Source organism: Hirundo rustica, chromosome 6 (genome assembly GCF_015227805.2).
Source record: "Hirundo rustica isolate bHirRus1 chromosome 6, bHirRus1.pri.v3, whole genome shotgun sequence".
Lineage (NCBI taxonomy): Eukaryota > Metazoa > Chordata > Aves > Passeriformes > Hirundinidae > Hirundo > Hirundo rustica.
The window spans coordinates 12,344,561-12,368,560 of record NC_053455.1 but is presented as its reverse complement, the minus strand read 5'-3'; the positions used below and the strand labels follow the sequence as shown (position 1 = coordinate 12,368,560).

General features: G+C 44.1%; 1 protein-coding gene across 2 annotated transcripts; it reads left to right on the top strand.

Moving 5' to 3' along the window:
* Positions 1 to 356: 356 nt before the first annotated feature.
* On the top strand, positions 357 to 19,604 carry HHIPL1 (HHIP like 1). 2 transcript variants are annotated; one of them, XM_040067505.1, is made up of 9 exons: positions 357 to 623; positions 5,345 to 5,991; positions 8,353 to 8,496; positions 8,749 to 9,077; positions 10,892 to 11,018; positions 11,326 to 11,471; positions 14,362 to 14,443; positions 16,294 to 16,376; positions 18,961 to 19,604. In XM_040067505.1, the coding sequence occupies exons 1-9, from the start codon at positions 357 to 359 to the stop codon at positions 19,497 to 19,499; spliced, it is 2,364 nt and encodes a 787-aa protein (XP_039923439.1). In that variant the 3' UTR covers positions 19,500 to 19,604. The 2 variants fall into 2 exon arrangements, 1 of the variants encoding a protein (XP_039923439.1); XR_005701334.1 differs by having other exon boundaries at positions 523 to 623; positions 16,299 to 16,376; positions 18,961 to 19,076.
* Positions 19,605 to 24,000: the final 4,396 nt, after the last annotated feature.

Sequence of the window (24,000 nt, the reverse complement as noted above, 5' to 3'; positions counted from 1 at the left end):
CCTGCCCGGTTGCGGTCTGGGAGGAATCAAAATAAAATCGCCCGTCCAAAGCCACCACGGAGACACATGGGGAGCGGCGAGCGGAGGAGCCGCGACCCTGAGAGCTCGGTGCCGCGACCCTGAGAGCTCGGTGCCGCGGTCCGGGCTCTGGCAGCCCCGGGACGGCCGCTCCCGGTACTCCGACCCTGAGAGCTCGGTGCCGCGGTCCGGGCTCTGGCAGCCCCGGGACGGCCGCTCCCGGTACTCCGACCCTGAGAGCTCGGTGCCGCGGTCCGGGCGCTCCCCGCTGCCGGTGCCGCGGGCGGAGCGGGCGGCGGGGCCGGCCGGGCCTGTGCGCACAGGGCGGGGGCAGCGCCATGAGGGGCCCGCGGGCGGCCCTGGCGCTGCTGCTGGCGGCGGCGTTCGCCCCGCGGCCGGCGCGGCCGCACCCGCAGTGCCTGGACTTCAAGCCGCCGTTCCGGCCGCCGCGGGGCCTCGCCTTCTGCCGCCGCTACGCCGAGTTCGGCTGCTGCGACCCGCGCCGCGACCGAGCCCTGCTCCAGCGCTTCTACCGCCTCAGCGCCCGCATGGACGAGCGCGCCTACGCCGCCTGCGCCGGGCACCTGCAGGAGCTGCTGTGCCAGGTGAGACCTCCGGGAGTCCCGGAGCTCCTGCCGCGCTGAGGGGATCCCGCCGCGCAGGGTTCAGCCGCACAGGGGTCTTCCGATGCGCAGGGGACATCTGCAGCCGCACAGGGGTATCCAACCCTTGCACGGAGTTCTTCTGGTGCATCCACGCTTCTGCCCCATCGCAGTGCTTTGGCCCGGGTGTGTGTGCATCTCCTCGTGCAGGGCTGCATCGAGCCCGGGTATGGATGCTATGGCCCAGACATGGGTGCATTAATCCTATGCACTGGTCCAGGCACGGGGACTTTGGACAGGGCAGGGGAGTGTGAGCCATGGCGTTAATTCCCAGGTCCAGACTGGAGTACCCACCCAGAGGGGCATCAGCCATGGCATTAGCTCCTGGGCACAGGCGTGGGTACATCGGTCCACACGTGCATCAGGGATAGCACAGCAGCCTAGGCACGTGTTCCCAGGCACTGGAAGGAGTGACTGCCCATCATCAAGTATCCCAGTGGACTTTCGGTCCTTTGGCACTCGTCTAAAAGAGGAACAGGGATATTGCTCTTCTTTGGTTTAGGAGCAGTGTCTGAGATAGGTATGTGGGCAGTTACAGTTTGCAGACTCTCCTCACCCTCCCAGGGTTAGGACACCAGACCTAATAAAGAAACATGCAGGGCACCTGCCTGCACAAATCTTGCTCCTTGTTTTGACCAGTTGATGGGGTCAGGTGGGTTTTTTTGTATTGGATTACAGCACTTTTAGCATGTGCCAGCTAATAGTCCTGGTGATGGGCGCAGAGTAACGCCTGTGGATGTGGCCTAGGAACCTCTGTGGTGGCCATCCTGCACAGGGGGGAATTTCCATTCAGAGCTGATGTTCTGGAGCCAGATATGATAATGGGATGATCAGAGTCTGCACAGAGCAAAGTGTCTGACCCTATCATCAGTGGAGACCTCTCATGTATGAAAAAGCCCCTGAAGACAGAGCAGTGGCAGCTCAGCACCATGCAAGTGTAAACCGTATATTAATTCAGACAGTGAAATCTTGTCTGCTGTGCTCAGATGGGATCAAAATAGCTTTTCAGAAATCCTGCTCTTAGCATTTTTCCAGTACCTCTTGGGGTCCTTACAGCATAAAGAGAAAGACAACACTTTTCCACACCAGGTTCTAGAGAACTGACTTCTATTTCATCTCACACTGTACTGGAAGAAAAAAATCTGAATATATTTCTGAAACAAGCCGTGTCCAAGTGTCCATTTGCAGATGGAAAGCAGTTAGCAGTGTGTGCTAAGCACTCTGGCTTCTGGAAGTGATAACTAAGTCTCCTATGTTTGTCAGAAAGCCAACCATTGAAAATGTCTTCAGAAGCAGAGAAATATCTTAGTGGGAGCAATGATTCACTGAAATGTTCTGATGAGCTCAGTGCATCACCAGCCCAGATGTGGCTACAAACCACCGCCTCTGGCTGCACAGCACGTCATAGAAGTTCAGTCATTGCAAACACCCTAGAACATTCTGCTTCTATTCATTCATTGTATATACAATTTATATCCTAGACCTGAATTAATAAGTTTGTTTCTGTGACTTACTCAGCATGCTTCTGTCTCTTCCTGCTCACAGTTTATGATTTCTCTCAAATGTGATCGAATTATATTGACAAGTGTCTCAGTTTGTGCTTGTGGATTCCTGCCTTTTCTTGAATTCATAGAATGATAGAATAGTTTGATTTGGAAAGGACCTAGTCCAGCCTCCCCTGCAATGAGCAGGGACAGCTTCAACGAAGATCAGGTTGCTCAATGTGTCCATGAATGTTTCTAGGGATGGGGTGTCTATCACCTCTCTTGGCAACCTGTTACAGTATTTCACCACCCTCATTGTAAACAACTTTTTCTTTAATCTATATTGACCCTCCTTCAGTTTAAAGCCATTACCTCTTGTCCTATCACTTCACTGCCTCGTAAAACGTCCCTCTCCACCTCTCTTGTGAAAGGTGCCATAAGGTTACCTTGGAGCCTTCTCTTCTCCACCAAACTGCAAGAGCAGGTGCTTCACTCTGCTCCTCGGGGAACAGCTTGCTTAAAGGCTTGAGTTTCCAGATGGAGGTGGTCAAGGAATGCAGGGATAATGTGGAAACTGAGGAGGAGTCTGAGGAGTCCTGTTGCTTCCTCCAGGCCGATAGCAGCAGTTTATAAGACATTGTCTGATGTGGGTGTTCCATCAGATTCAGACTGCTGGAATTCCCCAGATAAGGAGCTGCCACTGAATTACTGGAACAGACTGATGCATTTGGCTAGCCTGTCTTAATGTGACTTGTTTTGTTTTCTGATGAGTTATTTTCATAGTACAAACTTGTTCCAGCCCCACTAAAGTAACTGATCATCTGCCCATCAGTTTCCTCGGTCTCTGGACCACAACAGAGTTTAAAATTAATGAAAAGACAGCATCATTTGGAAATGACAGTTTAGATCTAATACTGATCCTGAGCTCTGACTAAGGTAGAGATTCTTGGTATTTTGAGTTTTGTGAACATGACAGGATGATGTGAAGGCTAAAGGACCACAACATTTGCTTCAGAAGCAAAGAAATTCAGCATAAGGCATGAGGCTCCATCTCTTCCAGAATAAAATTTGGAAACTATTTCACAGGTCTTGAAAATACCCTAGGACATGCTTAGGTGCTTTCAGGCTAGTGATAGATCTCTGAATAACACTGCCAGTGCAATGCTGCTGTAATTAGCGGTATGCCAGCAGGAATATTGTAAGGAGAGAAAAAGTTGCCCACAACTTCTATACAGACACAGCTGAGGCTGTGGTGAACAGCCTGCAGTGGCAGAGACAGGGAATCCATATCTCTGGGCTATTTTTAATCCTGATCCTGAAGCCAGGGCATTGCTTTATAATGCATAAGATCACTGCTTGTTTTGAAAGAGGCTTTCAGACAATGAGGTACACCTGAGCACTCAAGTGAGGGGCCTCCTCTCTCTGAATGGGAAACCTCCATAGGCAACAACAGACTGAGCTCCCACCCAGCCCTCCCACCAAATTCCCTTTTTGTCTCATTTCAATTTGTTTTTTAAGGCAAATTTTTCAGTCATCACAAGTGAATTGACAAATTCTCTGTCTCTTTCTGTCCCTGGCACACCTCGTGTAACCAAGCCGAGTGTGTTACCCAATCTGCCTGTGTAATTTCAGTGCTTTGTGTCACAAGCAATCTTCTTTTTACCACATTAATTGCTGCTCATTTGAAAGCATAATAACCTTCATTTTGCAATGAATGGCTTGACATTCCAGGAGGAAAGCTTATGGTACACTAATGATCTGTTACATGGCCTCTCAGTTTATTATGGTACGTAATGGAAGATAAAATAAAAATTAAATATTGTGTATGCTTATCCGCTAATTTAAACAGTTCTGAATCTCAGATGTTATATCTTTTCAGCTACTGAATAGTGTTGTAATTTGCGTTAAGATATATCTCCCTACAGATCTAGAAACAGCTATTTATTTTTGTTTAATTAAGCTGGTTTTTCTTAGTAATAGAAGAAGCAACGCCAGATAGGAATTAAAAACCACAGAATTTATTTAAGTAGTAGTTTCTTTTCTAACCATTGTTGCTTCAGGTATTTGTCAAAATATAACTTTGAAAATAATCGAGCCTCCACAGAGTCACGCTGCATTATTTGAAGAGCGCTTTTGAGGTGCTTGTTGGGAAGATGCATTATAACTGGAAAATATTGTGTTTATTACAAGCAAAAACCCCTTGCAAAACAGAACTTAGTCACTTTGGTCAGTTTGTAGCTTACAGACAGTTTTACTGGATTGCAGCTTTTTCATAAGGAAAATTGGTCTGTAGAAGTTCTCATCATGGAGATTACAATGACCTGCGTGAGCTTGATCCAATCCTTAAGCAGATTTACAAGGCTGCACCTTCCATAAACAAGGGTTGAGCTGCTGCTGCTGCCAGTGGGCCTTGCCTGGATTATGGCCATTCTGCACTCACTGTCTGAAATCCTGTAACCTCAGCATCCCTTGCAGAACTTGCTGACCCCTGTCATGATCATGAGGTGCCTTTCGCCACTCCTGGCTGGGGATATAAAACTATGTGTAGGCAAAGGTCCACCATCAAAGGCAACTGGATCCAAGCAAAGATGGTGTCCTCCCCACCTCCTCCTCTTTCACATCCCACTCCTTCCAAGCTGTAAATTATGCCCATGTTTGAAGTGCATGCCTGGATTATCAGATGATGAGGTATGAATGTCCCAGGCTTTGGCCCTGATGGCCTTTCCCATTCTATGTCAGTGTGGAGATGCAGGGCCTGAATCTTCTCAGAAAATTCTTTGGTTTCACTTCTGTTCTGTGATGGATCTTATTATTTCACAGATAAAGTCAGAGCATCCAAGGAAGAAAAGTCTCTTTTTCCCCAGTACAGTCTACTAGGGTGCTGTAGCAACATAGGCATCATTGCAGTTTTGTTTTTTTTTTTTTTTCCTTAAAGTTCTGTGGTTAGAATAAATGAGTAACAGCTTGAGGAAGTCAGCTTTCACCAGGAACATTGAAGATAATTTCCATGAGTGCTGAGAAAAACCCCCTTTCTAAGATCTTTCCCTCTGTTAATATATCTTCAGAATAAACCTCAACATATCTTGCAATTAAGATGAAATATCTCCAATTAGTATCACTGCTCAGCTGTTTCAAATCTGGTCCAAGAAATGACTTGAAGCTTTTCCTCCCTCCCTTTAGGAATGCTCTCCATATGCAGCTCACTTGTACGATGCTGAGGATCCCTCCACCCCTGTGCGGACAATTCCAGGACTATGCCAAGACTATTGCACGCAAGTGTGGCAAACCTGCCGCTCCATTTTTCGCTCTCTCTCTGCAGACCCAGAGTTAATTGCACTGGAAAACAACGTGGCAAAGTTCTGCCGCTACCTGTCCCTGGAGGACACCGACTACTGCTTCCCACACCTGCTGGCTAACCAGGACCTGAACCAGAACCTGGGGCTGGTCACCGCTGACGCGGAGGGCTGTCTCCAGCTCTGCCTCGTGGAGGTTGCCAACGGGCTGCGCAATCCCGTGGCGATGGTACACGCCAACGATGGCACCCACAGGTTCTTCGTCGCAGAGCAGGTTGGCCTGGTGTGGACCTACCTCCCTGATGGATCCAGGCTCGAAAAACCATTCCTGAACATCAGCCAAGCTGTGCTCACCTCGCCTTGGGAAGGGGATGAGAGAGGGTTTCTGTGTATTGTCTTCCACCCTAAATTCAAATTTAATGGTAAAGTCTACGTCTACTATTCAGTTGAAGTTCGTTATGAGGAGAGAATCCGAATCAGTGAGTTCAGGATTTCTCCTGCTGACATGAATACCTTGGACCATGGTTCTGAAAGGTATTGTACACGTTTCTCTGGCAAATGAATTTAAGATCTTAGAAATTGTGCAGCAGGGCTGCACTAGATCTTAGATCTTTAAGAACTTGTGCATTTTAAAAGATTAATGAACGAGACTTATTTAGCTTAATGTTTTTGCATTCCAGAGTGCTAGCATGTTAGTCCAAGTCCATGTCTAGTGTATTGAGGTGCATAATGCATTTGTCCTCTGTGGATGAGCTGCAAGTGTTCAGGGAGAAAACATGTACAATTCTCAGTTCTGGCATGTCTGAGGAATTCACTAAACATGGATTGAATATTATTTATAGCTAGTATTTTGGGGTTATCGCTGGGTGGGTCTTGGAGGTTTATTTGTTTATTTTGTGCTTTAATAATTACCCTTTAAAACAGACTTGTGCAAAGCATGAGTGAAATTCATTCCAAAGCCAAAAGTTTCCAAAATTAGTATAAACAAACTAAGTGATACCAGACCAAAGATGGATTTGGCCCCATAGTTCTTTATCTGAACAACAACTCAACCCTTTGATATTACAAATTTAATATCAAATTAAATAAAACACAAGTCACTATATTATTACTGAGTATATTTTAATTGGAGGGGTCATTTGTTTGAATCTGGTCTTGCAGTTGTTCCGCACTAATATGCACAGATGATGAGAGACTTGTTTGTGGAGTCAGGCTCATAGATTTATAACCTGTTGCAGAACTATGTTATAGAACCACTGTTTTAAGAGACCCTTGAAGATACTAATGCTAAGATTTTTGCTTCAATATTTGGATTTTATTAGGGGCTTTCCAGCCACCCAGCTATGGATGATTCTAGCTCATAAATGTGCATAACCTAATGACAGAGAGGGGATACTGGTTTATAAAGCAATTACAGCAATCCAGTGTAAACAGCACTGTAGATGACAGGTAAGGGAATTACAACGTGGCACTCAGGAAAGCGAATCAGAAACCTGCAGATATCAACAGCCCATGAGCAGTCATGTTTGAGAATCCTCAGGCTCTATGTTTGTAACAATTTCTGTGCTTACTTAGCTTATGGTTAGTACAGCAAAAGCTTAAGAAAACAAAATTGTGGTCCTATTGTGCTTATGTAGGCACAGGTCCCACTGACTTCATCCTGAGCTGCTGCCCAAGAGGGAGCTCAAGCTGACACGTGTTGTGTGCTGCCTCGGCACAAATGTGTGTGTCTGTTTATCCTCAGATGTTTCTCAATGCATTTTGGTTTTTTCCATCTTCTTTGGGAGGTTGAGGAAGATTCACCTTTGTCTGTACAGGATCCTCCCTCACTCCTTCTGTCAGCTGGAAGCTGTGCACTCTTGCACAGTTACCTTATCACAGAGGTGCTGACATTTAACAGGAGGTGACAATAACTCCGTAGTTGGGTTCCTTCCCACAACTCAAAATGACTATCAACATTTCAGAAGGGAAAAAAACCCCAAAAACCTGTCTAAAACTGAGGTGGTGTAAGTAAATGTTATAAATTTGCTTTTACAGCTATTGAGATGCACTTCCAGAATGAAATCTAGTTTTTTTAGAGGCTGGAAATAATGAACTTCTCTTGTTATACCTGGGAACCTCCACTGCATGTATTTGTGGCTTTACCATTTTATAAAATTACAATTTATGTATTTTCCCCTTTCCATGCTATGGAAGGGACTCCATGCATAAAATAAACAAGAGAGTTTGGGGTTAAAATTAAGGTAAATTTTGTTGGTACTGCTTTGTAAAACCTTTGGTAAATTCAGTTTGTTGGTGGGGGTGCTTTTAACTGCTCTTTAAACTCATAAGGTCCTGAGTGTCTAATTATCATTTAAGGATTCTTCTCTCTTTAAGAATTTAACTATTCCTTAATGTTTGAAAAGTTTTATGCTCTCCCTGAGAGCTCCTGACAGGACCGTGCCAAAAGCTGGGCAGATGCACAGATGGACTGGAGTCCTTTCTCTTACAATTTCCAGTTGGTTATAAGCTCAGATGCCTTGTCTTTAATAAATTATAAAGAAAAAAAAAAAAAAAAAAAAAAAAAAAAAAAAAAAAAAAAAAGTTTAACAAGGAGGAAGAAAGAATCAGTGGAAAAGTTTAAGTAATTAAAAGTATATTTTGTCATGTGATTTCCCAGACTTTCCATATTACACAATTTGGTGTTTCTGTAATCTGGAAAATATGTTGAAACTATTTAAGGTTAGAAAATCAGCTATGCCCCCAAAAAAATCCAGTAACATGGATATGGAGGAATTTGTTTCAAAACCAATCTGTAGCTGCTTCCATCTGTCAAGAGCTACACTGCCATGCCGTTGCTTTGCCCTTTGCAGAGTATTTGTGCAGTAGGTAATTGCTTTCTCCGTTTTCACTTAGGATAATCCTTGAAATAGAAGAGCCTGCTTCCAACCATAATGGAGGAGAGCTGCTCTTTGGAGATGATGGGTATCTCTATATCTTCACTGGAGATGGAGGCATGGCTGGGGATCCTTTTGGCACCTTTGGAAATGCCCAGAACAAGTAAGAGTTGGATCCATCCCTAAGGTAACTCCAAGTGTGGGAAATCAGTGCCAGCCACTTGAAGGCTGTGCGGGGGCAAAGGCAATTATCTTGAAATGGTTCTTTTTTTCTGAGATATTCAAAGACTTGTCTTTTCTAAAACAGAAAGAATGAAACCTCAGACTTTCCAAACCCCTCCCCTCTCTGATTTGTTTTTGCCAAGCTCTAGTCTTAGGGGTTTTTTTATCTTTTTCATTTCTTCTCCCAATACAGGTCAGCCCTGCTGGGCAAAGTGCTGCGGATCGATGTGGACAACAACGACCGCGGGCCGCTGTACCGAATCCCTCCCGACAACCCCTTCGTCAGCGACCCCACGGCTCGCCCCGAGGTGTATGCCTACGGCGTGAGGAACATGTGGCGCTGCTCCTTCGACAGGGGCGACCCTCACACCAAGGAAGGGAAGGGGCGGCTCTTCTGTGGGGACGTGGGGCAGAATAAATACGAAGAAGTCGACATTGTCGAGAAAGGGAAAAATTACGGCTGGAGGGCGAGGGAAGGGTTCAGCTGTTACGATAAAAAACTTTGCGCCAATTCCTCCTTGGGTAAATAGATGTGCTCTCATTTTTAATTCATGCCTTCAAAGCCTGACTTCTTGGTGGTAAACACAGCTTTTTGAGATGCAAACCTCTGTTGTCTCTGTATAGAAGGGAACTGGCTTGCTCCTTAATAAGGAACATACTGAAAATACAAATGTTACCATTTCTGAGTTAGGAGGAAAATGAAACATGCTAGCTGTTGTTTTTCTAGGTGATTGGTGGTGTTAGTGAAATTACTTAGTGATTCTCTGGTTTAGAGGGACAATCTCATCTTTGCCAGATAAAATAAGCTTTTGTGCAGGAGCAAGAAAAATCTGGAGGAATTGTATTTTTCTCCATAACTCACAAGTAGTGTCCTTATTTTAAAAAAAGAGAGAACATTGACTGATCAACCCTTATGCACACTGCCTGCTTTGCAGGGAACTGAATGTATGGCGTATTTTCATTCCTTTTAGCTATGCCACAAAGGAAAACCTCATTTTATTTTCATTTCTTTAAACTATTCAAAACTTGATTGAGGGTGTTTACTGACTGGCTAAATTCCAGTGAATATGTGAAGTCAGAACATATTGAATTGCAAGGGCTGATGTGACCATGTCTTGTGCTGGAACCTCTCCTAAGAGATTCAGGGGGGCAGTGGAGTGGGCTGGCACTGATTTGCATTAGCTGAGATTCTGATTCTTTTCTCTTCTATGTGCTGTGTGTTGTTGTTTAATTTTCTTCCTAATATTAACTCAGTTTAAATTCCTTCCCTTTATTAGCTTCACTATAAGTACAAGAGTGATTAAGTATATTTTTATAAAAATGTCAAGAGGGGGGAGCAGATTTTTTGCACTCCTTTTGCTGAAGCAGTTGATAAGAGAGCTCATTTATTGCTCTCCTGTGTGACAGTACCCACTTGAGCATTCATGGCAGACACTTCACTGAGGTCTCCAGGGATTCAGAGCAGTTTTTGATGACTTTAGAGACCCTTTGTTAAAACAGTGAAATGTCACAGCCCCTTTAGAATGATAAGTACAGCTGAAGTGTAAAAAACACCTGCTTTAGAGGAAATTCCCCTGGTGCAAATTCCTTGCTGGCAGAACTGCTGGGTTTGCTGCTTGCAGCATCTGCTACATGGGCAGGGAGAAAGGCTATGAGGATGAGGAGGAAAGGCTACCATGAGGTACCTGTGGGCCAGGAGTTTCAAAAGAAAGGGGGGGAAGCACCTAATGGAGACCCTCAAAATCAGGACATATCTCTCCGTTTTACATTTGTCATATGTTTTAACTTATATTTCACGATGAATTTGCCAGTACTACATCATTCATGCCTGTGCCATCCCATAAATATTTGATGGCCCTTTCAAGCTGCTTCTCCATCTCAGAGGAACAGAAGCTATTTGTGCTGACATCTGACATATTTTCATCAGAGCCTGCAGTATGGAATCACCCTTTTTTTTTTTTCCTTTTACCACCTAAACAAAGCTGCATTGGGCAAACTTTTCCTGCATGGGTGTAGTGACTCTGGGAGTAACCTGTGAATTTGTAGCGAAATCAGACAGGCTCTGTAGAAATGTTCCAAAAGTGGCACTAACAGATGGATGGTAGTGGGAGGAGAAGGGCTCAGGAGAGTGCTGAGGTGTCTTGGTGAGGGGCAGGGCAATCAAATGTGATTCTGAGAAGGTGAAAATCAAACTAAATACAACTCCATTGGCCATTCATTTAAATAGAAGTTGCACCAGGGAACCTGATTGCACTCTGCCAGTCTCAGAACAGTCTAGGTAAAGAGCTGTTCTGCAGCATGTGCAAAACAAGTCACAGATCTCTTCTGCCCTACAGACGATGTGCTTCCAATCTACGCATACCCACACAAAATGGGGAAATCCGTTACAGGAGGCTACGTCTATCGAGGTTGTGAATCTCCAAACCTGAATGGCCTGTACATATTTGGTGATTTTATGAGTGGGTAAGTAAACACTTAGGACACTCACTAAGTTGTAACCCCAGCCAAAATCCCCCCCTAAAATAGCCTGATAGCCCTTCAACGCCCCCCTCTTGTTTTTTCGTGTGCTTGTGTTGCCCTTGAAAGACGAGGGGTTGCCGGGTTGCAGGGTACTTTTGGGTTAATATTGACAATCTTTCACTCTTCAGAGAAGCTGCAGTTCTTATTGCTGCTAGTGTGGGTAGGAAGCATTAAATATCCTTTCAGCTGTCCATGCTAATATTCATAAATCATCTGGGTCAGGTTGTAGAAGTGTTCTTTTGCCTTGCAGACGCCTGATGTCTTTGAAGGAGGATCGTGCTACTGGAGAGTGGCAGTACAGTGAAATCTGCATGGGGACAGGACAAACGTGTATGTTCCCTGGGCTTATCAATAACTATTATCAATACATCATCTCCTTCGCTGAAGATGAAGCAGGTAATCTTTTAACTTTATGTCACACTGAATGGTGCGTTTCTGGTTTCTCTTCAGAATAAAACACCAGAGGAGGGGTCAGAGAGGACTCCTGGCAAGCAGTGGGTAGTGGGGAGGCACAGCACGGGTCTTTAAAATGCCAGATTCCCAGCACCTCCCAAATACCAAAACAAAGTTACAGTGCTAGTTTTGAGGTCTGTGTGCCATGCAGTGTCTGCAGTGGGAGTTGGACAGTCAATTGCCTTGGGACTGAGTCTGGTGTGCTGGATGTGCTGCTGCCTGCACACCTTCCCTCTGGAGAATAGGGAGCAGAGGGGGGCAAGTAGAATAAAACAAAGCTTAGGAAAAAACCCTCATTCTTCACAGTGCCATGCCATGGGAAATGCAGGCACTAGGAGTCTGAGAAGCTGATACCCAAGGGAGAGGAAGTCTATCTTCTTGTCTAGTCAAGAAGGCTGCGGGCATTATTAATGGATACAGGGAAACAGATGTCATAAACGGCAGTTATGTATCTGCTCACCCTGGGCAGGGGTATTTGTATCTCTCAAGTTGAAGCAGAACAAAAGTGTATGTTACGTCTTGAGTGAGACATCAGCAAAAGAGTCTTTAAGTCCATATTTTATTAGTGCCAGTTGGGATTTTGCCTTGCTTAGGACTGAAGGATGCAGTCTCAGTGGGGCTTTGCTGTGTTTTCATGACTGGAGACATTTTACTTTCTAGAAGGGAGCTGCTGTGATTTGAAAAGGAGGAAACAAAGAGTCCTGGGGTGAAAGCTGGTGGTGTCTCCCACTGTTTGCAGAGGGGTGTTGCAGAATGTGCAGCCCACACAGCCCCTGGCTGGGGTGGGCAGAGGACGAGCCCCACAATGTGTGCTTTCTGTGTGACCCAGCAGTGCAGGAGCTGTGCTCTGCCCTGTTCCAGGGAGGTCTTGGCTCATGATCACAAGCACCTGCTTCCAGAATGCCTCAGCTTTTAAGCATCTGTTTTGTCCTGCAGATTATGTCAAGTTTGGATGTTGCTCAAATCATATAAATGTAAATTTTATCACGTGAATGCAAATCCTCCAAGTTAAGTATTGGCTTGAAAGTTTGATGGATTTTTTTTTAGAGTTAAATTCCATTTTCTTTAATGGTTAATATTCATGGGATTTAGAGCTATTTCACAGTGCTGTAGTGAGAAGGATATCTTACCCTAAAATCAAATAACAGTTCAAATCAGTTTTATGCCAAGTGCAATATCAAGCTGTTGATTGCAGTCCTTGCTCATGCACATGAGGATGATCTCCCTCATCCTGTGCTTGTTGAAAGAGTCTGGACAAAGCAGGGGTGAAGCGCTGCTGCTTTTTTTGTCCTACACTGTGCTTTGCATAAGCGTGATAGAGCTGAGTGGAGATTTGGGCTGGAGTCTGTTTTCAGAGGAAGTTAATTGCCTTGTGTTTGCTTTATAGTAATGGAAAGAAATCTGTTAACAACAGTGTAGTTGATGTTGCTTTATCTGCTGTGAACAGTTTTCTCTTGCAACTTTTTTTGTGCTGGGAATCTCATTTTTTACAAGTTTGCCACACAGTTTATTTTAACAGGGTTTTCTTCACAGAAACATTCAAGTTTTGGGGTTGTTGCTCTGATGAATCTTAATCTATCTGGTGCAGTGGATGTGTACATGTGGTGGGGAGATCTCTATTTCTGGCTCATTGCACAGCCATTATAAAGCCACCAGCCCCATCTCTGGCCAGCAGAACGTGTCAGAGACGCTCCAGGCACTGTGTCTCTGGGTCACGTGTGTGTAGCCTGTGTGCTTCATGGCCTGAGCATCCATACTTCTGCCTGACAACTTCCAGGAAAGGAGGGCAGGATGTGAAGCACACCTCACCACAAACTCAGTGCCAGGTGTTTCCCATCCCCATCTGGACCAAGGCTGCATCTGGCCTGTCATTAATGAAACTCACCAGAAAAACGAGAAACCAGCCAGGGGCAGCCAGAGGTTTTTGCCCTGAAATTATGCAGAGGAGCCCAGCCCAGGGCAGCACAGGAGAGCAGGCAGGAGGAAGGAGGCCCAGCCCCAGTTGCCACTAATTGCCCACACATTCCTTTGCTCACACTGACCTCTCTGTTCCTTCCCCTCTTCCCCTTGGTTTACCCATAGGACACTCGCCCCCCCCCCCAAAAAAAAATCTGCCTTATTTGCTAAGCAAGTCTGTATTGCCTCTTTTTTTTATTTCCTCTCTTTTTTAAAAAAATATTGCAAAGGTATTTTTTCTCTCTGATCCTTTTTGTTGCACCACTCAAGCACTTGAGCTCTCAAAAGAGTGTCAGGATTGTTTATCCCAGTCTCCCCTGCACAACGGGAGAAGAAGGATAGAAATGCAGTTAAGAGAAAATAAGTCAAATCAATGGTGATGGACATTGTTTGGTTGAAGGTCAAGCCCTGCTCATGTGACCTGGCAGAGCTGTGATCAATCAAATGCCTTTTGTGTGAGATATGTCTCACTCCGTGAGTGTGCTAGAGAAAGCAAAAGCAAAATCTTTTTCTCCTGTAATTCACTCCAAAGGAGTGCTTCATGAAAATGAGAAGAAGACAGTGAACTTCCTTAATTTCCTTTCCTTTCATTTCAATGAAAGTAATTCAGGGTTTGACTGTTTTACAATAAAGAAGTCAAAGGACACAGATCATAATGAGATGACAAGGAAGGTCTGAGCAGGTGAACCTGCCATGGAAATTTGTCCAAATAGCAATTCATGACAATTTGTAAAAGCTGCCACTCACTAAGAGTATTTTATGCCAGTGGACTGCAGATGAGCTCTCAGACTCGTGATGCAGAGTTAATGCCTTTGTGCTGTACAGGACAGAATCTCCATGGACAGTTTTCATGGGTGTGTCTGGGTTTTTTTACCAGGGGAACTGTACTTCCTGTCTACTGGTGTACCAAGTGCCACAGCTCCCCATGGAGTGGTGTACAAAGTGGTGGACACTTCCAGGTATGAGATGCTCTTGTTGCAAGGCCTGGTGATGGTGCAGTGAGTCCTGGCATGGATGGTATGGATGTTTTGGTGTGGGTGGGATGTGTGATGGTGTGGATGTGATGAGTGATGTTGGCTGACTAATTAACTCTTCTCCTGTGCTGGGCCCTTCTGAGAGGTCGATCAAGGAACATCTGGAGCAACCCCTTGTGGGTCTGCTTTGCTCCTTGAGTAGTTGGGGTCTACACTGCTTGGTTCCAAATTTTTATGGGTCCTGTTGGTGTTACGTGGGTTTGGAGATTTCCTAAATGCTAAAGGAGTGTTTTGTGGGTGGCTTGCCTTTCTTGGATAAAATTTCTCTAGACTCCTACCCAAAAGGAGGAAGTTTTTCTCAAGGTCTTTATTCTGAGTTCCTCTCCATCCCTTTTTTCATCCCCCACAAGAGCCCTGTGCCCCCAGGCCACTTCAGCCAAAGCTGGACCAGTGTGACCTGCAGTGCTTTCTTGGGCAAAACAGACATGAATATCAAAAAGGGCCTTCTTCTTAGTGTTTCAAAGAGCAATATGGATTGGACAAGAAAACAAGACCATCGTTACACCCCCTTGGATTCCACGTGCCTGTATCTGAGGCTGGGCAAGGCAGGAAATAGCCGTGTTTTATGGGAAGACTTACAGCTGTTTTTTCCATCTTCCTGTTTTTAAAGCATTACTATTATTGGCTAAACACCAAGCTACTCTCAGAGTGAGATTTTTGTAGCTTTTTTTTTTTTTTTAATGGATTAAATTTACAGCTTTAGCTATCTGAGGATTTTGAACCAAACCACTTGTCTAGTTTTATGTTGAAACCAGTCTCCAAAGTTAAAGAGCCCCCAGATCTGTCTGTGTTTCCTCCAACTCTCCTCTGTCAGGAGCATTTTCCATTATCTAATGCAATGGAAGAGTTCTTGTAAACTATGTATTAAGAAGCTGGTGTTATGCAACTTTTGCAAAAATAAAGAAAGCACAGTCAAACACAAGTGGTAAGTTTAAGTTAAAAAAGAAGAAGTTTTGTTCATGTTCAGAGTACCAAAAAAAGTAATTGGAAAATTCATAAAAGTAGGGAACAACCTTGTGTAGACACTTGAGAGGGAAGCTCTCTGCCGTCCAGAGAGAAATGCAAGTGCAAACAATCTAATTGCACAGGAGTTATACCCTCCAAACGCAAACATCCTGCATTTTTCAATCAATTTAAAAACCTCTGAAGAAGTCTGAGGATTACCAAGATAGCTGTCATAGGAAAAAGTGATGATGAACTGGATGTGACTCCCCAGAAGTGAGATACATCTGTATGGCTAAAAAATTGTGTCAAAATAAAGCACCATGCTAAGACAAAGGCTCTGGAGGAGACACTCAGAGTTCTTTTCTGAAACTGATGCATTTTTGGCACGACATTTGTTTGGGCTTTCTGTATGAATAACAGTGTGTTATTTTGCTTCCGTGAAAACAGTCTGAAATCTTGCATACACAAGACCTTTGTGTCAGATGTTCAACATATACTGTCTAGTTTTGTAATTTTTATTTCCAGTTTGATTAATCTCTTTCTGTAGTGCTTGAACCTGCCAGTGTTTTATATCCTTAAGGGACTCAATAGTGGCAACTGAAACACAGACAGAGGACTCCACTGCCTTATGAATATTTGGACTTTCATCAATGGTGATCTGTGATTCTTCAGTTATGTTTTCTACTGTAAGAGATTAGTTGCATCATTTAAACAGACTTTTCTTTTTTCCAATAAGAATTATGTTTTTAGAAAAACAATGGGAAGCAAAATGTTGCAATGCCAGAGGAAAAGAATTAATTGTTCAGTGTATGTGTCCCTTTTTTTTCAAGGACAGCACCACCAGGAAAATGCCAAGTTGAGCCATCGCCAGTGAAAGTCAAAAGCAAGCTCATCCCGTTTGTGCCAAAGGAGAGTGAGTGTAACTCTTGCTGTTTATTATTGGTTCATGTTAGCTGGCAGTAGATACAAACTCCAGACTTGCACTATTTCTCCACATGTGTGGAGACTACCCAGAGTTTCACTCTTCAGGGTATCGTCAAATTTAAATCTTTCCAGATGTTTTGGATCTGAAGAGTTGGTTCAAATAAGTCATACAGTATTTCCCCTTTCCTGGCCATGTGAAATTTGCTTTGTAGTTTCTGACCCTGTTCATTTTCCCTTTTTCATGCTACATTGTACACTTTTCATTACCACCAACTTGGTTTCCCTGTAGCTGTCCAGAGACCCTATGCTCAATGGTGCCTTTCAGTGACAAGTGATTTTTTGCAGTAGCTTCAGGTAGTGGGGAGGATATGATGGGTGAAGGGTTGGGAAGTAGCTCATTGAGCAAGATGAGAGCTGAGTCATTGTTAGTTGAAAGTGAGAAAATATGGGATGAGAAAATGCTCCCAAAAGACTTGGTGATCACATAGTGAGGTGAACTTTTGGCTTACCCAAGCCCTCCAGGGCCTTTTGATTGCTTCATGCTGCATAAAGCATTGTACTGCTAAAGCTGGAGTAGTCGATGGTGGAGCTGAATCCACAGCAAGCCAAGTACTATTAATGTGAGGTGCAAAACCTAAACACAATATTAGGATATCAAAAGTTGACTAGGCAGTGTCACTGTTCTTTTCCCCTGTGCATTTAATTTATGCATGTAAGTACCTAGGCAGCCCCCTAACAACTTCCCTTCCAACTCAGCATAGTCCATGAACTTTGTCAAAAAGCTAATGGTATTGCAGGAACTCCAAAGTCAGGACAGTTTTATTTAATTTTTAATTACATTAATCACATTACATTGCACTTGAGTCGCTAACAGTTCCTACAGCTTTGGCTTCAGGGAATAGTAAGGGCACTCAGCACCTTCCAACACTGAGTCTTTAAGGTGAAACAAACTCTAAGGCTAATTACTGACTGCTGACATGCCTGAGGACTCAGTATCTGCAGAGATGTTCTCCTTTTCTAGCTGTGCAGGCAGCTTCCAAATATTACTAACCTGGTTCATGTTCAATCATTTTTGTCTGTTTCTGCTTATGCATTTTTCTCTATGAAAGTCCAAAGTTCAGATTTTTAAACTATACATATAACTAAATCTTTTGGGCTTGTTTACAAGGTAGTCATAAATTAGAATAGACATGGTGGGAGAGATTCTACCAAGTGTCTCAAGAACTCTCTTTTTGGTGAAAATAAGCAGGACCATTTTGATTCAGAACTATGCAAACAAGGATGTGTAGCTGTAAATATTTATTGTTTTGGTTAGTATTTAGTCTGAATGTAACAGAATCACCAAGGCATGTGCTTTGTATTAGCTAGGAGTGCATTTTTTGGAAGTGTATTTGATAAGTAGTTTAATAAAGAGTATTATATAATGACAACTTGATCCAGTGAGGTGAAAAGCACTCCCAGGTGACCATTAGCTTTCATACAGTCCTACACAGGATTCAATCAGTCCCAGGGTTTTCAAGTGCTTTGCCAGACCAGGCTCCAGCAAATGAGTTGTGCACAGGTAAGGCCTTCCAATCTGTTTCTTGCCTTAAGAACTGCAGCTTTCAAAGGAAGGAAATATTTTCATGTCATGAGCACAATTCCTTTTCAAAGAGCATTATTTGGAAAAACATGGACCAATGCAAGGGGACAATAGATACTAAGCACAAATTAGAAAGTGATATTTTTCCTCCTCTCTGTGCTACAAAGCAAATGATGAATACATAAATCTGAGATACAATTCAAAGTCATGATGTCTTTGCAAATGTCTGTGACACTGTCCCAGCCCTGTTGAATGTTATTCTGTGCAATTCTGAATTGCTTCCTTCTGGCAAACTAAAACTTATTTTTAAGCTAAAAATAAAGCACATGTGAATAAGCAAGTCCAGTAATACCTGGAAACTGTGACAGCAAAGAATTTTCATCTCTTCAGAGTTCAAGGCTCTTTTATTTTTTCTTTTTTTTTTTCTTTTTTTCATAAAGAAGAACAAACCCAACCCCAAATCCTGTTTTATGTGTTGTCCTGGCAACTCGGTTCCTCTTGCACATTCCAGTTGCCAGAGAGAATTGATTTTGAGTGTTCCCAATTTCAGTTCCTCTGAATAAAGCATCTGGCCCAGTGGGGAGGCCACGCTCCCCTCTGGTAACGATCCAATCCTTAGTAATGAAGAGAAGAGCAGCAATAGTGCCTGTCTGTAAAATGCTTTCGGCAGCTCCTCTGCTGACTGTGAAACTCCAGCACCTAAGCTTTAAGGGCCAGGCTGACATTTGCCAATAAAGCACTTGGAGCTTCCTTTTTGGGAGCGGCTGGGTGTTGGCGTTCAGCCCTGCCTGCTAACCAGAGGCAGCCAACACTTCTCACTGAGGAAATACCGGGTCGCCAAGAGTGTTGGTGCTTCTCATACAGGATCGAGTAGGCAAATTCCAAGAAATCAGTTATGAAAGTAGAAAATCAGGACTGGTTTCATATAGTTGAATTCAAGCATTGCCCGGGGAGTGACAGACTCATGTTTTCTGGCCTTTCCCCGCGACAGAGTTTATTATGAAGACACCAACACCACGTCCCCGGCCGAAGACCACGACCGAGGCCCCGTGGGGAGGCGTCCCCGAGCCCCCGAGCCCCCGCACGCCGGGCGGGGACCGAACCAGGGCAAGCACAGCAGCGGCCGGGGGCCCGGGGAAGGGGCCCGAGGAGCGGGGCCAGCGCAGGAAGAAGAAGCCCCCCGGCAATGGCACCGTGCGGCTGATGCGGCAGGGCCGGCGGGGCCGCGGCCGCGGCAGGGTGGAGATTTTCATCGACGGCGAGTGGGGCACGGTGTGCGACGACGGCTGGAGCTTGCCCGCCGCCGCCGTGGTGTGCCGCCAGCTCGGCTTCCCCTACGTGGTGCGGGCCACCAAGAAGGCAGAGTTTGGGGAAGGGTCGTCGCTGCGCGTTCTTCTGGATGATGTGCAGTGCTCCGGGCAGGAGAGGACGCTGCTGGAGTGCTCCCACGCCGATGTCGGCACGCACAACTGCTCGCACGAGGAGGATGCCGGTGTGGTGTGCAGCCGGGAGGAGGTGACGCACCGGTGAGCCAAGAGCTGGGGAAGGCAGCCGAGGGGCTTGGAGCACATCCCTTTCTTGCCCAACCCTGTAAACCAGCTGCAGTATCGAGGAGGGTGTGCCCTGCCTTGAAGATGCTGCATTTGTTCAAAGTAATCTCATGTTTTCTTCCTGTTCGTCCCCATGCATCTGCCTCAGGAAAAAAAAAAAAAAAAAAAAAAAAAAGAGCACTGAATTGAGTATGTTGTGAGCAGGGCCTGCATTTCTATGGGTTTTTTTTGGTAGGAAGAAACCTTCAAGCATCAGCCTTCATAGATCAGAAGAGAGATGCATCCTGTTGTCCTTCCCCATTTCAAAATACAGCATTTTTCAGCTGTGCTACACAATGTTTTTCCAAAAAAATAAATTCCCAAATGACTGTGTTTCGCTCTTATGGAAGCATTTGCATTGTTTGCCTTGCTTTTCCACCTGCAGCTCTGACCTGAGGTTTCTAAGGTCGTGCCTTTCTAAATCTGTGCCTTTCTTTACAAATTACAAAAGTATTTTTTTTAAAACTTGCTACTCACTAGTTTAAAAGAAAATTATTTTTCTGTAATGCTTTTTATTGGCATAAACCTCTTGGTCATCACAGATAAGCAAAATCAGGTGATTTAGAAGAAATCATAGTGTACTGCATGCAAAATATTTCTGCAGTTTACATTAGCCTAAGTGAAAAGAAAATCTGACCCCTTTTACATGAACAGGATTGAAAATCTGTCCCCTTTTAGATGAACAGGATCATGATCCAGTTTAGCTCTGAATATACTATTTACGTCTTTCTCCACTTTCCCAAACATTATGAAGGCACATGTTTTTTCATTCAGTTTTTCACATGTGTGAATGACTAGACAAGAAGTAATGCGCTGGGGCAATAATCCTGTAATATTTACCCCTTTTTAGAGGATATTAAAAAAAAAAAGCAAACAAAAGCAACCCTATTTTGTCTGAAATGTGTTTTTCACCTGAGTGGTGATGGGAGACACATGTTGTCTTATGAAAGCATTTGGCCTGGTTATTTGTTTTCCCTGGTGTAATGAGGATAAATTTTGTCTTGTTGCTCGCACAAGAACATGAAAAAGACAAAAAACAAACAAGCAAACAAATATTCCCAACATACAAAAAAACCCCTAAAAAACCTTAAATGTAAAATGACCAGTGTGTCCAGAAAAGTTTACAAGCAAAAGCTCTTACTGTGGATATTTATTTTAACCCAATTTCAAGCTGACAGTATCTTCTTAAGCCTAAAACATGTATAGAGTAAATTAATCTGTTTTAAATATTTTCCCTGAACTTTCTGGTAAATACTCGTTAAATTAGTTTTGGTATTAAAGAACACCTTCAATACACAAAACCAGATGATCCAAAAAAAAGTATTTCCCCCTACTCCTTATGAAGTATAAAGGGGGAACAGATGTATAAAGTGTCTTTTGAGAAATACTACTCTCATTTTGTTTGAAAACCTACAAATGCCAATGTGCACCAGACTGTTATCAGGCCTTTACCATTACAATGAAGTTGAAAACTCATTTGTTTCAAGTTCAGAAATTCACTTCAGGCACATCAAAACATTCAGGGAACAGGAGAGTCCTTTGTAAATTCTTCTGTTAAAAGACTTGGAATCTATTGAGCTGGTGGGACTAGAAAGCTGGAAGAAAATGGAAGGTGGAGATACAATCTTTCTTTTTCCAAATTCCTCTTCTGCTTCTTTTGGCTCCTTGGCCAAATTTCAGCTCCCTCTTTCTGGGAGGCTTTAAGAAGAATCTTGGTCATAGTTATACTTCAAAACTTCTGGGCAGAAAAAAAGACCCACACAATAAAATTTACCCTAAAGGAATTAGAGGTGAATCCAGAATGTCTGCCACAGATGAATTAGGCAGGAATTTCATCATAATTTTCTAACCAATAAGTATTCTTTTTCTAATTTAACTATTAGTTACTTGCACCTGCTTTAGTCCATTTGAACGTCCTGAGAACAAGCAGAGGCCATGTACATCTTAGATATTGCTGGTGGCGATTGCCAGCACCCCTGGGTGGCAGCAGGGTGACACACAGGCTCTGGTGGCAGGCAGAGGCACAGGGGACCCAGTCCCCAGGGAGCAGCTGTGGGTGAGAGCGGGCTGTGCTGGCACAGAGCCCTGCACTCCTCGTGTTTGCTGGTGAGGTGCTTGCTGATGCTGCTACATGGGTGCTGCCAGCTCCACAGGGAAATATTTATCAGCAGAGAAAGAGACAGGACTTGTTAAATACAGGGTTTTTTTCCTCTTATCCTTTCTCCCAGCCTACGCTGAGTGGGGAAGGTGTTCAAATAGGATCAAGCCAGCTCAGCATACGTGCTGTGTGTGCACGTTTTGCCAGCTCAGTACACTGCTTTGATGCTGGGAAGGTATTTCTGACCATTGTGGTCCCTTCCAAGCTTAAAATATATCTGGACTAAATCCTGGTATTCATCAGTCTTGTTCGCTGGTATTTAAATTATGAGCCTGTACTATTTTAAGCACAAAAGTACATATGCATTTAAGTACCTGCTATCTCATCTGTTGTTTAATAGGATTCTTATTGATGTCATTTTTATATAGCAGGATGTCACACCAATTAAGCATTAGATAAACTAATTAGCCCTCCTACTACATTTGAACATGACAGTATACTTCCTGAATGCTAATTCAGGATAAATCTTAAAATAGCCCTCAGTGCAACCAGACTTCCTCGTGTACTATGTGGCAGTCCCAAACTTTTGTCTAGTAGCAACATGGTTTATTGCCTTGTCTCCTGATTTAACTCTGTGACTGAGACTGGAGCACCTGCATTTCTCCTTACATATTTTTCATTAAGTTAGCCCAGCTGCATCACATAGAGGACCCAGCATATCTCTAAGGGAACGGTATAAACCCAGCCTTTCCATGTCTTTTTCTCTACCTCCAAGGCAGAGTAGCTCTGCCCAGAGCTCAGGGTTTTTCACTTACGTCCTTGTGGTGCCCAGCATCCAGCCTGAGCACTGCCACGCTGTGTTGCATTCTCCAGTATAGACTTTATCTTAATTTTAACTTACCATGCTCTTTCCAAGAAATCCAATAGATAAATCTTCCCGACATATTTAGGAATAATCTTCAGAGCTTGCTGCCCAAGCAGTGGAGGGATAGTGAAATAGGTAAGATGTTGTATCACGGGTTCTCATTCAAATGCCTCCAAAACCTTCCTGGGAGCTAAGACCTGGCTGGAGCATGCCATGAGGATATCCTGTGTCAGAGGAATTTTGGCTCTGCCCAGGTCAGGCTGCAGGGTATGAACAGCAGGAGGCACATGTGTCACTTTAATAAGGGCAGAGGTCTGTAATCAAATTGGACTGAAGACACGACTCAAGTTTGGAAAGCTCAGTGGTGGCACTGTGGGTGGCACTGGCACAGGGTGCAAAGATGAGCCTGGGGCCCCAGCTTCACCTGCTGCCATCGTGTTTGTCTTGCCTTTATCTCCCCTATCAGCCTTTCACCAGTTAGACCTCTGTGTTGGGCTTTATGATGGCCAAGGGAGAACAGCAGCTCTTGAACACCTGCCCTGCCCCAGGGCCCAAACCCAGCAAAACACTGCCAGGGCTGTGCCCAGCTCAGCCTGCCTGTTTTTCACCAGTTAGCATTGATACGGCTGCGGGGGGACAGTCCCCAGCACAAATCCGTCCCTCTGTAGGAGAGCTCAGCCTGTCACTGTTTGGGCGTGGTCAACATAGAAATTCAGAAGCACAGAGGAGAAAAACAGCCACAATCTGCCAATATCCAAGTCTGCTTTCCTCTTGGAAACTCTCCAGTAGTCCTCTCTAAAGGTCAGCTTGGCATGTGAGATGCATTGGCCCCGCTAGATACTTTCAGACATAAACACACATTTTTCTATATGAAAAGAAATCTAAGCATCTTTTGACAACTACTAACTATATTCCAAATTTAAGCTTTAAGAAACTATTGGGTTTTTTTCCTCTCTAAACCAGCAAAACATGGAACCCATTTGATGTGTGTTCATACCTTGCTGCTTTGTACACTACTTTCCCAGGGTTCTCATGTGTGGGGCACAGGTGCAGATATAGAGCTGCCTTGAGCGATGTTTCAACATTGTCAGAAAAGCAGCTATGATGTAAATGGCAATCTTTCCTTTACAATAATGTGGTAAATAGGGATGCTATTTTTATTTTAAAAAGTCAGTAGTGTTCAGTCAGTTGTACAAGTATCACATCAAGTAGTCTGTTCCTCAGGGTCATTAGCTGTTGGCAATCACTAAATCCTTAGACTGTTCCTGTTATTACTAACATCTTGCCATTTACTTTTCCACTCCATGCTAGAAAATTTTATTGACTGAGAATGATCAGGACCTCAGTGTATAAGGGCTAGAGGCCAACTGACTTAGGGTGAAAATCACTGCAAAGTTCTGTATTTGGCAATGGGTGAGTAACACCTAACCCACTGCAGATTTCGTTTTGAGTCCTATATCCAGCGGAATCTGTGGCTAG